The sequence below is a fragment of the Frankliniella occidentalis genome, unplaced genomic scaffold (genome assembly GCF_000697945.3).
Source record: "Frankliniella occidentalis isolate FOCC.00 unplaced genomic scaffold, Focc_3.1 Scaffold138, whole genome shotgun sequence".
Lineage (NCBI taxonomy): Eukaryota > Metazoa > Arthropoda > Insecta > Thysanoptera > Thripidae > Frankliniella > Frankliniella occidentalis.
In genome coordinates, this window is record NW_026267265.1 from 184,972 (window position 1) to 197,556 (window position 12,585).

General features: G+C 52.3%; 1 protein-coding gene across 1 annotated transcript in view; it reads left to right on the top strand.

Moving 5' to 3' along the window:
* Positions 1–6,504, top strand: part of LOC113208101 (octopamine receptor beta-2R-like) — a 152,445-nt gene extending 145,941 nt beyond the window's left edge. Inside the window, exons 4-5 of the mRNA XM_052270780.1 lie at positions 1,990–2,327; positions 2,569–6,504. Coding sequence (XP_052126740.1) covers positions 1,990–2,327; positions 2,569–2,890 — 660 coding nt within the window. The 3' untranslated portion in view covers positions 2,891–6,504. The remainder of the gene's footprint in view (positions 1–1,989; positions 2,328–2,568) is intronic.
* The last annotated feature ends 6,081 nt before the right edge of the window (positions 6,505–12,585 follow it).

Sequence of the window (12,585 nt, forward strand, 5' to 3'; positions counted from 1 at the left end):
GAACTGTGTGTGTCCAAGTGTGCAGAATTTAAACGTTTACAAAACGTCTAAAATTTGCACACCACGCAAGTGTGCAACTTGAGTTAAACACCATGTAATGTGCAAAATCACAACTTGCACACGTTGGTGTGCAAATATTGCACACTTGTTTTACCAGTGTATTCTTGACTTTTACAGACTGTGTCATTTTGTTGCACATTTTCATAAGATGGAAACTTCAGCAGACTCGTTTTGTGTGTGCCATTTCTGCCGCTCTCTTCCATTTCTCGTAATTCGCAATTCGCGGAGCGGTGGCTCCGCCAGGCTCCGCGCCTATAGCGGCCCCGCGGTGGCAGCCCTCCGACTGCCACTCTCTATTCAGGGCCAGCGGCGCCACCGGGCCAGGCCGCCAGCCGTCCATTTGCTACACCGGCAGCTCAACTTTTCAGCTCGCAGCATCGCGTCGCGCACGAGAGCGCGCCCGCAAGAGAGAGACAGAGCGAGGGAGAGAGGGGTGCAACTTTCTTTAAGGTGCGGGGCGCTGGTTTATTCATGCCGAGATTAAGGTGCTTACCTGGCGTAATGCCGGCCGGCGCCACACCTGTCGCCTCATTATTTAGCGAGCCAATCAGCCCGCCGCCCGGCGCAGCCCGGCCCCGCCATTAGGACGGCTGCAAACTCCTCGCGAATTTTAAATACTCGCGCGCTCCCCGCCCGCGCCCCGCGCCCCGCCCCGCCCGCGCCCCGCCTGCGCCCCGCCTGCGCTCGCCGACGAAAAGTTTTCCGCGCCGCGCCAACCACGCCCCGCAGCGTAGACTCTCCGCTTTCCGCCGCTGATCGCAAATTGGCCGGACGACCATTCAGGCTGCCTTGGCTCGACCGGCCCGCCCCCTCCGCACACCCCCAGGCCCACGCGGGATTCGCAAACCGCAGAACGCCAAACTGTTGGGCTGCAGGCGCTGCAGGCGGGGTCTGGGGAACTTCATTGGCGGCCCCGGTGAGTTCCTGGACCTGGGGCGGGGCGGGGCGGGGCGCCGCGGTCCCCAACACTCCAATTACGGTACGGTTGCCCGAACCGGTCGACCCTCGGCTCAGCCCCGAGCGGGGGGCGGACGGGACACCCCACGGGACACCCCACGGCGGGACACCCCACGGGACACCCCACGGGACACCCCACGGCGGGGCACCCCACGGGACACTACCCTGACTGCTGCCGGGAGTCGTCATGCCATGCCCCGCCGCGCCACGGTACATGCCCTGCCGCGGCGTTTTGAGATGAAAGCGCATTATGCGCGGGAGCCCCACTCGGCTCCGCTTTAATAGCACAGAGATAACTGGCAGCCTCTCAAAGCTTGTGCGCTGCGAATAGCGGGTCATGCTTGCTAGCGAGGCCCGCGCTGCGAGCAGTGCGTCAAAGCATTCCGCGGCTGCGCGGCGCGGCGGTCCTGCGCCCCGCCCGAGCCCAAGGTGGCCGCGACACACGCCGCACAGCGCCGCGCCGCGCGCAGCGGGCCCGCGGCCGGCCAGCTCTAATGCAGATGAATGGTTTGTACTCCCGCCGGGACCGAGGAATAAATTATGGGCCAAGTATCGAATGGCGATCGGACCACAAACACGGCGCGGCGCGCGGCCCCAGGGCCGAGGGCCTCCGGGGAATGTTGCCAAACTACAGCAAACTCGGGGACATTTTTCACTTATTTTGTGTTTGGGCGCGACGGGGAGAGGGGCCGGGGCGGGGGGAAGCAGAGGGAGCGGTTGAAACGGATGTTTTCCCCCCGATTCGCGTAGGAGTGACTTGTGTGTGGGGTGGAGGTTGGGGAGGGCTGGGAGGGTCTAAACCGCAGGAAATTAACTTGGTCCCACCGCCACCCCCGCCCCATTTTTCATCAGTCCAAGCGACATTCGGAAACGGAGGGGTCAATTTGCGAGGTGCTGCGCCGCGGATCGCGACCCGGTCAAATCAGAGAAAACGTTGAGGACTAACCGATGACATTTTCTTTCTCGTTGCAGGTGAACAAGCTGTACGCCATCATCTCGTCGTCCATCTCCTTCTGGATCCCGTGCACCATCATGATCTTCACATACCTCGCCATCTTTAAAGAGGCCAATCGGCAGGAGAAGCAGATGCACAATCGCATGGGCAACGCCATGATGATGTCACACGGCGCGTCCAACGGCGACGCTCTCTCGGGCGGCTCCAACAAGGCCCTCACGCTGCACGAGGCGGCCCAGAGCACGCCCACCAAGGACAGGCAGATCAGCAAGATGAAGCGCGAGCACAAGGCTGCCAAGACGCTCGGCATCATCATGGGCATCTTCATTCTCTGCTGGCTACCTTTCTTCCTGTGGTGAGTGTTATCAGCTCTGTCGTTTACTGTTACAATATATTACAAGATCGGTTCGTGCGGGACGGGTAGCTGAGAACAGCCTTTCACATGTCCATGGTTACAACGCCATGTTCTTGTGTGCGTCAGACGGGAGAATTGGATTTTGTAGCTGCAGCTGACGCCGGCTGACGCCGGCTGACGCCTGCGCGGTTAGCCAATGTGCACCGTTTGGCAGTTTTCTGACTCGTGCTGCCGTTTGCAGGTACGTGATCACGACGCTGTGCGGCGACGCGTGCTACTGTCCTGACGTCGTCGTGGCGCTCCTCTTCTGGATCGGCTACTTCAACTCGACGCTCAACCCCCTTATTTACGCCTACTTCAATCGCGACTTCCGAGAGGCGTTCAAGAACACGTTGCAGTGCGCGTTCTGCTCACTGTGCCGACGGCCGCCGTCCGACCTGGACGCACTTGATATGCGGCGGCCGTCGCTCCGGTTCGACGACCGGACCAAGAGCGTGTACTCGGAAACGTACCTGAGGCACATAGACCGGAGACGTTCGTCCGAGTTTGGCAGTAGCCTGTGACGTCCTGAGCCGCCCGGACACGGCAGCTCCTCCGGGAGCGGGAACAGTGTGCCGGGCAGCGACGGCGCGTGCGACGCGTCGTGGACGTGAGTGTGTGCGTGAGTGTGGCGGGCGCGGTGCGGGCCGCCTGCAAGAGTGAGTGTGTGTGAGTGTCACGTCGCCTGCGGACTGAATGACAATGGAAATGAAACCCATGTACCTTAACAATACTTAAAGACATTTTTATTGTGCCGTGTAGTGTTCTTTCTCCACTCTCTCCTGGAAACGTAGTGCGTTAAATCAACGGAGTGCTTGGAGACTGTTTATATTAGATTGCGTATGTTTTTATTTTTTGATTGATCGATTTGATTGTTCGATATTGTTTGTCTTGTACCTTTACAAATGCAGCACAAGGAAAGATATCTAAGTTTCTCGGGCCAGATTGATATTTTTGTACATATTTCATATTTATATACATAATAATAAAATCATTCATTTTTTATACCAGTGATTCATTATGTTTGTGCTACCCATAATGTGATACTTGCTAGTATTCTCACGTGTACATATGTACAGTGTAATGTTAGTTACGATTGTAAAGAACTACTTTGTACAGAAAAAGAGATAAAAGCATTTTATTTTATTAAATCATTTTTGAAGATTAATTTATGGCCTCAATGTGCTCTCTCAGTTTTATTCGTACGCTCCTACTTCTATAACATAAACGACAAAGATTTTGTTGGTGTTACAAATCAAAGTATTATCAGTACTGTACTAGTTGGTCTTCCAACACGTTTGGTGGTCATTCGTTTCCGATAAATACTCTGATGTGAATTCTTCCTCTGATAAAGACATAAAAATACATGACCCTCTTCGTCTCGGCGTGGGTTCTATTGTGCCGACAAGTTCTTCCTCTGAGAAGTTTATTGGTTCCTGTCCGCTCGACCAAGCAAGCTACCAGCAGCATCTTGGATCGATTTCTACAAAGTTTGTGCCGAATGGAGTGGGGAACTGTCCTCATGCACGAATGTGTCCAATGTTCGTGCTGCGTTCTAGTTGTGTGACTGTGATAAATCAAGGCTTAAGTAAACTGGTGCGAAAAAATTGCTGCTTTACTGATGCTCTACACAGTCAAGGTCACTTACTCAGATTCCTTTCATGAAATCTATGTCGTCTTCTTACCCTGAGAGAGCACATACGGTCACGCTAAATGCGAGGATCTGGATAGCTTTCCTACAAATTCACAAATTTGAAGGAAAAGACAGCCTTTTCAAGACATCTAAAAAACGAATATTGATTTGACGATTTCTTTGTAGTTGACCGATGGTCCTCTCGTTTAGCTGTCCCTCCGTGAGCGCTTCCACATATTACACCACTAGTGAGTTCAAAAATTCAGTTAGCGGGATTCTAGTATTTGACTTTTTTACTAGGACGTAGTTGACTTCTCACGTCTATCCTAGAGTTGAATATGGTCTTGCTAGCGGCCCATGTGTATTATGATCTTGTGTTGTGAATTTTAAGTGTTTCTGCGTACAAAGAAATGACAAAAAGGAATAACTCAGCATGTATGAAGGGTCCATAACTGCCTTGGTTGTTTGCTACTAATCTATGCATCCGTGCTCAAATCTTCTATTGTAAGTTCCAGTATTCAAAATGCAATAATTGATTCTAATACCATCACTTAAGAGTCTGTCGGCTGTTTCATAGCAGGCTGTTAATTGTTTAACTGAGCTGCTGGTAATCTACGAGCAATGTGTTATGATATAGTATTGAAATGATAAACATGCTTTACAATGGATGCTAAAATACGACTGATATATATTGTGCAAAAGGAGGCTGTCTATAGTGCGGCGGTGAATCTCAGAGGTGAGATGCCTGAATCTTGTGTTCATTGAATTTGATATTATTTGGTGGTAGCTCTAACGCGCAGTCACATGCAAGAATCATAAACATAGGCCTTTACAGATTTTTATTTTGTGGATAAAGTATACACCGATTATTAAGAGGTTTAATGTGGAGTATACTCTTAATGGTGTAAAATCTATAGAACGTTTTACTCGGTTTTCAACCTCCTCCTATCAGTGTGAACGGACTTCCGCAAATTGTACGCAGCGTGCTAAACATGCTTATGCCTCCTAACGCTCAAACGCAAGTTTTCTTTGGCGACAATCGTCAACGAATGCTTATGAGAGGATGATGATTAGCGCGTGAAAATAATGGCTCGCTCTTTAGAAAATTATAATCGTTACCGGAAATGACCAATGCTCACTTTAAGTTTGTGAGAAATAAGCCGTCAAGTGATTACATGTGTGTTACTAAAGTAATCTGATTCAATTCTGAATCTGACTTGACGTCTTGTTACTCACATAATTTTTGTGATTATTTTTCTGTTAGGTTTATTTGTTTTGGTTGTACCGAAAGCTAGCTTGTTTCAGTGCAGTGAAGATGGCTGCTTTTGGGGTTAGATGAACTTTACAGTACTTCTGTATTGCTCAACGGGAGTAAAAATAACCTAATAATTGTATTCCTCGAGTCACTTCTGCTCAGCAAAATTACCAAAATCAAACGATGGTGCTACTAATTTTAGTATCTAGATTAGGGAAATTACCGTAAGTCTTATTTGTCGATATTTTCTGTAAATTGCCTGTTCTTGATGGATTATATATGTATATAGGGTTAATATTAGGAAACGTGATTTTTGAAAAGGTTACCTAACCTGAAGAAACTTAATATGGCGCATTGCCTACTGACGAGGGAACGAGTTAAGACGAGCAAAGTGGATGACACGAAGCTCATAATAATCATTTGTTCTAATCTCGTCTTTCAATGATCTTCATAGTTCAGTCATTTTATGTCTGGATTTGTGTGACAAATAGCTTTAAAGTAGATAGAAATGTCTTCTTAAGTATTAAAGTACTGTTGAGCATAGAGCAGTACAAAGCGACTTCATATCTCCAAGAATTGTAATCAACGTTCTTCAGGACAGGTTACCATATCTGACTTCTTCATAGTATTCTTTAACATCAGGGAAAAGTATTAAATGAAAATTTAGTTAAATTGAAAAACGAGAGTTTGTAGACAGTTGTCTAAATTTTTTTACATGAATTACTTCTCAGACTTATTTCGATCTCCGACAGAAATTTCTTAAAGTAAGGAATTTAGTGGAATAATACGGGTAAATTTCTTTGAAGGAAATAAGCACCTGGTTCCGACTTCAATTAAAGACATACAAATAAGCTAGCCATCGGTACTTTCAATGAGGTTCCTTCTCATGTGCTGTAGAAAACACTTTTCTTTAAGTACATACCAGACTCTTACTCCAAAAAACTTACAGCAAAATAAATTATTATCGTTTCGGCCTTGTCCGCTCTGTATTTGTATCATGAGAAACTATTCTGGAAATATTTTTAAAACGCGTGGTTTATAAACAACGCTAGAATTCTTAAACTTATGTAAACTTTGTGAGCCGAAATCAAACAAGTGTGAGAATTGAAATTTGTGTGTGATCCGTGGAGGTAGTCTCAACGAGGCCTGATTGTATGGTTCGAACTCACGAACCTCAGGCTAGATTTTTTGTCCACGACTCTGTTCAACCTGAAAAATCCTGTAAAAATTAAAGATAGCTGAAAACCTTTCTTGGCGTTGTTTTCTGACTATACTCAACGACACACAGCCACCCCTTTTACACCACGATGTGCGCTAGAGCTGGAAAGCTGACACCGGCAGGCTGAGGTTTGCAAAATGGATAGAGGAGGGGTTAGCGTTTACAAAAGGGACGGTCACCTCGCATTGTCACGCCGGAGATGGAGCGATCGGATGACGTCAGCGCATTTTCTGGTGCATTCCTGGTCAATTCAAGCGCCGATAGAAGCCCACCCACTCTTTGTTCCGCCCGCGCGCGTCGACGGAAGAGTCATCTTTTTCCCCCGCGATCGCGCTCATCTGAAACCCTCCTGCTGTCTCGTGACAGGGGAGCTGACAGTGCAAAGAAGGCCATGAGCCGCCGAGGGTGCAGCGTAAATCGTCCTGGTGAACCACTCCCAGTGATCCGCTTTGATATGACCCGATTACTACGGCCCTGATGCGGCTAGTTGATTTACCACCGCGGGACCGGGGAGGAAGGGGGGGGGGGTGTTGGTGAAGCTGTGTGCCGAGTAGGCTATCACTACACTTTGCCCTCTCCTGCTTTGCTGTTTTGTTTCCATTTTAATTAAGGCCTTTGTGGGGGTGGCCGATATAACCTCTGTACAGAGCTGCTGAATTGCGTTAGTGTGTGTGTGTGAGAGAGAAAGGGGGGGGGGGTTAGAGGGAGAGGGAGGAAAGGGGGGCGAGGAGGGGTCAAAGGCAGTGTGAAACAAACCCGCCGGGGATGCGAGGAGGAGGAAAAGGCGGAATATGTTTGACCGTGCGCCCGCACCCGAAACTTTAGCGATCATCGCCGAGGCGAGCGGATATCGAATGGGGAGGCAAAAAGAAAGTATAGGAGTAGGGGAGAGGGGATGCACTGTGCGGTACGGCAAAATGCTTTTAGTAAAATTGTTGACGCCACAGAGAGCAGCCCGAGCAGCGATGCACGAGGGCAAGAGGCTCGACAAGCGAGGAGAATTTCTTCGAAGTGATGATGATGATGATGGAATAGGCCTACCGCTTAATCCGCCCGCCGACCTTTTCACTTTCATTTAACACTGGAATCCTGTTTAATCACTGAGCCCCAATCGGGCGGCCGCTGAGGAGAGGAGCAATCGATTTCGAGCGTAAAAGAAGAGAGGGGGTGGTTTTGTGCGCGTGTGTGCTTCTGGCTGCGTTAGGTCCGCCACGTGACAGGGGAGCCAAATGTTTCGGCTCGTTTCAATGGCCGCCTCTTTGTCCGGCCGCACCGCGCTCCGCTTTTACTGGTCAATAGCCAGTAAATAAATCACCCCGGACAGCCCCCTTTACGAGTAGCGATGTGTGGCTGAGTGACCGGCTGCACAACCGGAGAGAGAAATCTTTCGCTTCCACTACTCTTTTCTTCCCTTCTTTTTTGCCCCTTCCCGGTTTTCGCGATTGAATAGAAGAGGGCACACTCGGCGGGTCTTGGTGAGGCGCGAGGCATCTGCACCGCCAGTCGGCCGGGGGTCGGTTCAGTTAGACGTTATCAAAGTAATCGGCGGCCGCTCGCCCCGCCATCTGTGTGACCAGCGAGGTCGTCGGCTTTAATTGAATCGTAGCATCTTCACCCGGAGACACCCCCACGCACCCCCCCCCCTCTCTCTCTCTCTCTCTTTCACACACACACACACACACCATATATAGCGTCGTGCTGGGTGCCTCTCACTCTTCCTCATCCACACTAGGGGTGGGGTGCGGTAGCGGCGAGGCGCGGCGCAGGGCGCTTAGCGGGGGTGGACGGCGGGCGTCTTTGGTCCCAAAATGAAGACCCCGAACCCCTGGGCTCCGCCTGGCTCCGCCGGGCCCTTCGCCTTGCTCCTCCTGATCCCGGGGGCCGCCCCGCACCGCGCCGGACCCGAGCCCGGGACGCGACCCGTCCAGAGGGACCCCTAGTCGGCCTAGAGTCGCCGGTCCTGGCGAAGCCTCAATCGAAGTTACGTCCGTGACAGAGGCAGGTTTAGGTCCCCGTCACGCCCCGTGGGGCTCAACCGCCGCCGCCGCCACACTCCCGTCCGTATACCTGCTCCTCGCTATTTGCGTTGTCTTGCCGGTGCCCCTCGGGCCCGGGGAAGGGACCCCCCCCCCCCCTTTCCCCTTCTCCCTCTTGCTCACCTCCACCTCGACTGCTGCACAGCGGCTTACAGAGACTGTCAGGTCAAGTCAGTGAACTTGGCCAAGTAGTAGAGAAGCACCGGCACCGGGAAGGGTGTTCTAGCCGCAGGTACGGCCGCAAGGTGGCGCCCCACCTCCCTGTGCCCCGGTTGGGGGAGGGGCGGAGAGGGGCACCCCTCGTCTCTGACGCCGTACAAAGGGCTTTATAGGGCGAGGCGAAGACGCGGAATTTTCGTCTGGATGGAATCGAGCAGATGGCGGGTGGCGGCAGCAGCGTCGGGCAGGTCAAGCCAAAGTTGCTCTAGTAAATTGGTTATACGAGGGAGAGGAGGCTATGTGGCGCGTCAGCCTGCGGGGCGCACACTGAATGGAGGAGGATGAGGAGGGGCTAGGAGGAGCAGGGCGGGAGCGAGGGCTGGCGACCCTCCAAACAGCGGTATTATTGGGTCGCATCTGCTCGGCCGGCGCTCTGTTGTTTGCATCTGTCACTGGTATAGGAATTAACTGTAAATCATGTAATCCACCCCCTACCCCCTACCCTTCACCCCAATGTTTCATAATAATGCCATAATCAGAATAGTCGTCACAATAACAGTGATAATCGCGCTACCAATCGCGCTGCTCCCGGCCGTCTGCAGCGATGCGAGACCTATAATAACGAGCTCCTTTCTTTGCCGACACCCGCCGCAACGAACCGAGTCCCGCTTCAAAATCGGTAGCCAACTCGATAAAGCGCCGATTTATTCGATACGGCGAGACGGAGAGCGAAATCGCCAGCTGCTCCGACCCCTTCCCTCCTCCCGCCCGCTCTTTTCCTTTCTGCACCTCCCTGAACAAGGGGAAGCAACAGAAACAAAACGCTTTAGTGCGAGAGGGGAGGCTGGGCAAGACAGACGGACGGATGGACGAACGGACAGACTGTGCCCGAGAAGGGGAATTGTGGTGCGGATGGAGGAAGCGGGCGTCGGACAAAGAGAGCGAGAGAGAGCTTGAAAATGTTCCCTGATTGTCGGATTGTCGCTGCATTTTTTTTATACCCATTTGCAACGCAGCAGCGGCTGAAGCCGTTCGAGGACGAAGTATGTGTTCCGTGGTGACTTGCGAATGTGTGATTTCTTTGCGTATACGTTCTGCACAAAACCTATTTGGATTTTGTTGTGCATAAACATGCAAAGTTTTAAACAGCCATAAGTTTTATGCATAGTTCTGGACAAACTGTACATAACACAATAATTGTGGAAAAAAGAATGTCTGTTTAGAATTTCTGCATATGGGTTGTGCTTATCGGCGCAACAAAACGAATTATGGTTTGGTTAGTGTTATTGTTGATTTAAGTAGTAGGCGAGAAACCCGAACGCGAAACTAACTGGTCGCAGAATAATGGTCAGCTCCGCTTATAAACCCCAACCTTGCACCCCCTTGTAGTATATGTCGTCCGCCGGGTGGGAGGAGGTTGGAGGGGGGGGGGCGTGTCGCGGGTCGCGGTGCGTAATGGCCTCCATCTTCTCGCCCGCCAACGTAAAAATAGACGCCAGATTTATAAATTTAATTCTGCCCTCACCCCCCGTGTCTCTCTCCCCCTCTCACCACGACGTCGTCGCCGTCTGCGGCTCAGGCGGGCGGGGCCGGGGCGGGCGCCAGGACCGAGAGGAAGCCTTACACTAGGCGGCGCGGGCCGGGCGGACAGTCCCAAGGCGTCAATGAGCAACATGGTAGTCCGATAGTCTGCACGCCGCGGCCTGCCGCCCGTTTACAAAAGGGCGCTATACACACACAGTCACAAAATGCAAATTCCATTCTTATTTTTCTGGTGCCATTATTGATCGAGTTGTGCCCGACTCGCGCCATGTTCGCGACGGCGCACGACGACACCCCCTTGTTTTGCCTGTATTTATAGGCGGGCGAGGCGAGCGCTCCGCTGAGCTAGTGTATGCCGCCCTGTATGAGCCCCAGTGGGCGGACCCGAGGGCAGTTTAGTGACCGCAGCGCGAAGGGGCGGGGCGGAACGGGGCGGGAGTGGCCGAGGCCCGGGACGGGAAATTGGTAGTGAGCTGGGCGGGCAGCGGCGCCGTCCTAAGTGGAAATCGGAGATCGTCCAATGAGGGCGGGAGGGTGATCCGCCAGGACAACCCCGTTCCCCTCCCCTCCCTCCCCGTGTCCCTCTCCCACGGCGTCGTCCCTCCACCAACCTCCCACTACACTGGTTCTCCAGTTCGCGCTCCTCTCCAGCCCGTTTCTGTCCGGGCTGATCGAAAAATCCTCTCCAGCCAGCCCCTCCAGATCCTTCCTACATCGTGGCCCTGTCCAGCCGGGACCTCTCCGCAGAGCCTCGTGCCTCGTGGCCCTCCACAGTCTTTTTCTTTCCCGGTCCACTCTACCTGGACAAAAGAGCCGATCTCGTCTGGCTAACTCTGAGCGGAAATATGGGAGCTGTCGAAAAGGAGGAGGAACCAATTGTTTGGCTGCAACCCATTTGTTAGATAATAATATTTTTATGATTATAGTCATTATTATAAATCCGTTTTATTTTCCTCTGGTGGCGTAATAAAAACAATCGGAAAGAAAGGCTGCGAGCGCCCCACGATGGGTTTATATTATGGGGGGAATTTTCCTTTTCACCCTCATTGAAACCCCAGATTGACTTTATTTCCCTTTCAATCGTCAGGGTCGGAGTCGGTAAGGAGGACTGGGCTGAGGTGAAGGGCCAATAAGACGAGCGCTAGCGCTGAGCTCGGCGGAGTCGACCTCCTTGATCTGCCCCGCAATATCGGTCGTTGGGTCTCAGCCCGTCTCGGCCGACTCCTCGTCCCTTCTGTCTGTGGTCAACGCCATTCATTCCAGGAAGCACGGTTCGCCTCACTCTTGACCCTTTATTTCACCCCCTCCCCCCTTCCTGCCCCCTTTCACTCGCTCTTGTTTCTCTTTCTCTGTCCCTCCCATCCTTTATCCGTCTTTCTCTTTCTCTCTATTTTGCGGCCCTCCTATTAATGACGCTGCTCTCCCTGCATCCCAATGAGCGCACCTCAACAATGTCCCCTTTAATTGGGGAGAGGTGCAGGGTGGAGGCGGGGCGGACGGAGGGGTGGAGGTCAACAGTATAACCAGGGAAGATGCCGGGCAGGCCGACACCACCGTTGGGTGGGTCGTCGGGAAAGTACGTTCGTTTTCTCGGCGCCTGCGAGACTCGGGGTGGGCCTCCCCGCAGGGCATGCATGCATTGCAGGCAAGATGTTGCCTACCTATCAGGCGCTATGCTAGCTTGTATAGGCTGAAATTGGCAGAGTCTCGTAACAGCGAATGACGGACGTGCTTTTTGGAGGATCCCTAGGGCAAGCCGCTGCTCTACAGACGATATTTCTTTTGCAAGTGTATACTGTGCTTCTGCCGGGGGGTTGCAAGTGCGGCCGTCGTGAAGGGAAAAGAAGCGCGGGAGGGGGCGTGATCAAGGACTGAGCAGGAATAAATCTGGAATCACAATGCGACATTTGATGGGTGGGACGGCAGGCGGGTCGAGGCGGGACCACGATAGTCATCCTCGCTGAATAGGGATAGAACGGCGGGTCTGAACCGAAAGTAAAGGAAGGATGGGGAGGAGGAAGGGTAGGGAAAGGGCATACATCATGCACTTTTATTCTTCTTCGTCGCTCTCTCTCTCTCTCTATCTCTCCCTTTCTGTCTATTTCACTCTCTCCTTTTCCCGAACGACTACCGCGACAACTGGAGTCAAGTTGTTGGTAGTCCACTTTGCATCTTACTGTGACTTGCCATTTGCAACTTTGGCATCCTCGCTGCAAGTTTTGCATCCTGACGGCAGAGAATAAAGTCGGCCGCACTCGCCCCTTCCCCCTTTTCACCCCTTGCAACTCCCCCACCCCCCTTCTTATTCCCTCCCCTCCCGCCACCTGTCCCTCATCTTCACCGACTGCATCGCGGTGCACCGCCGTGGCTGCGCT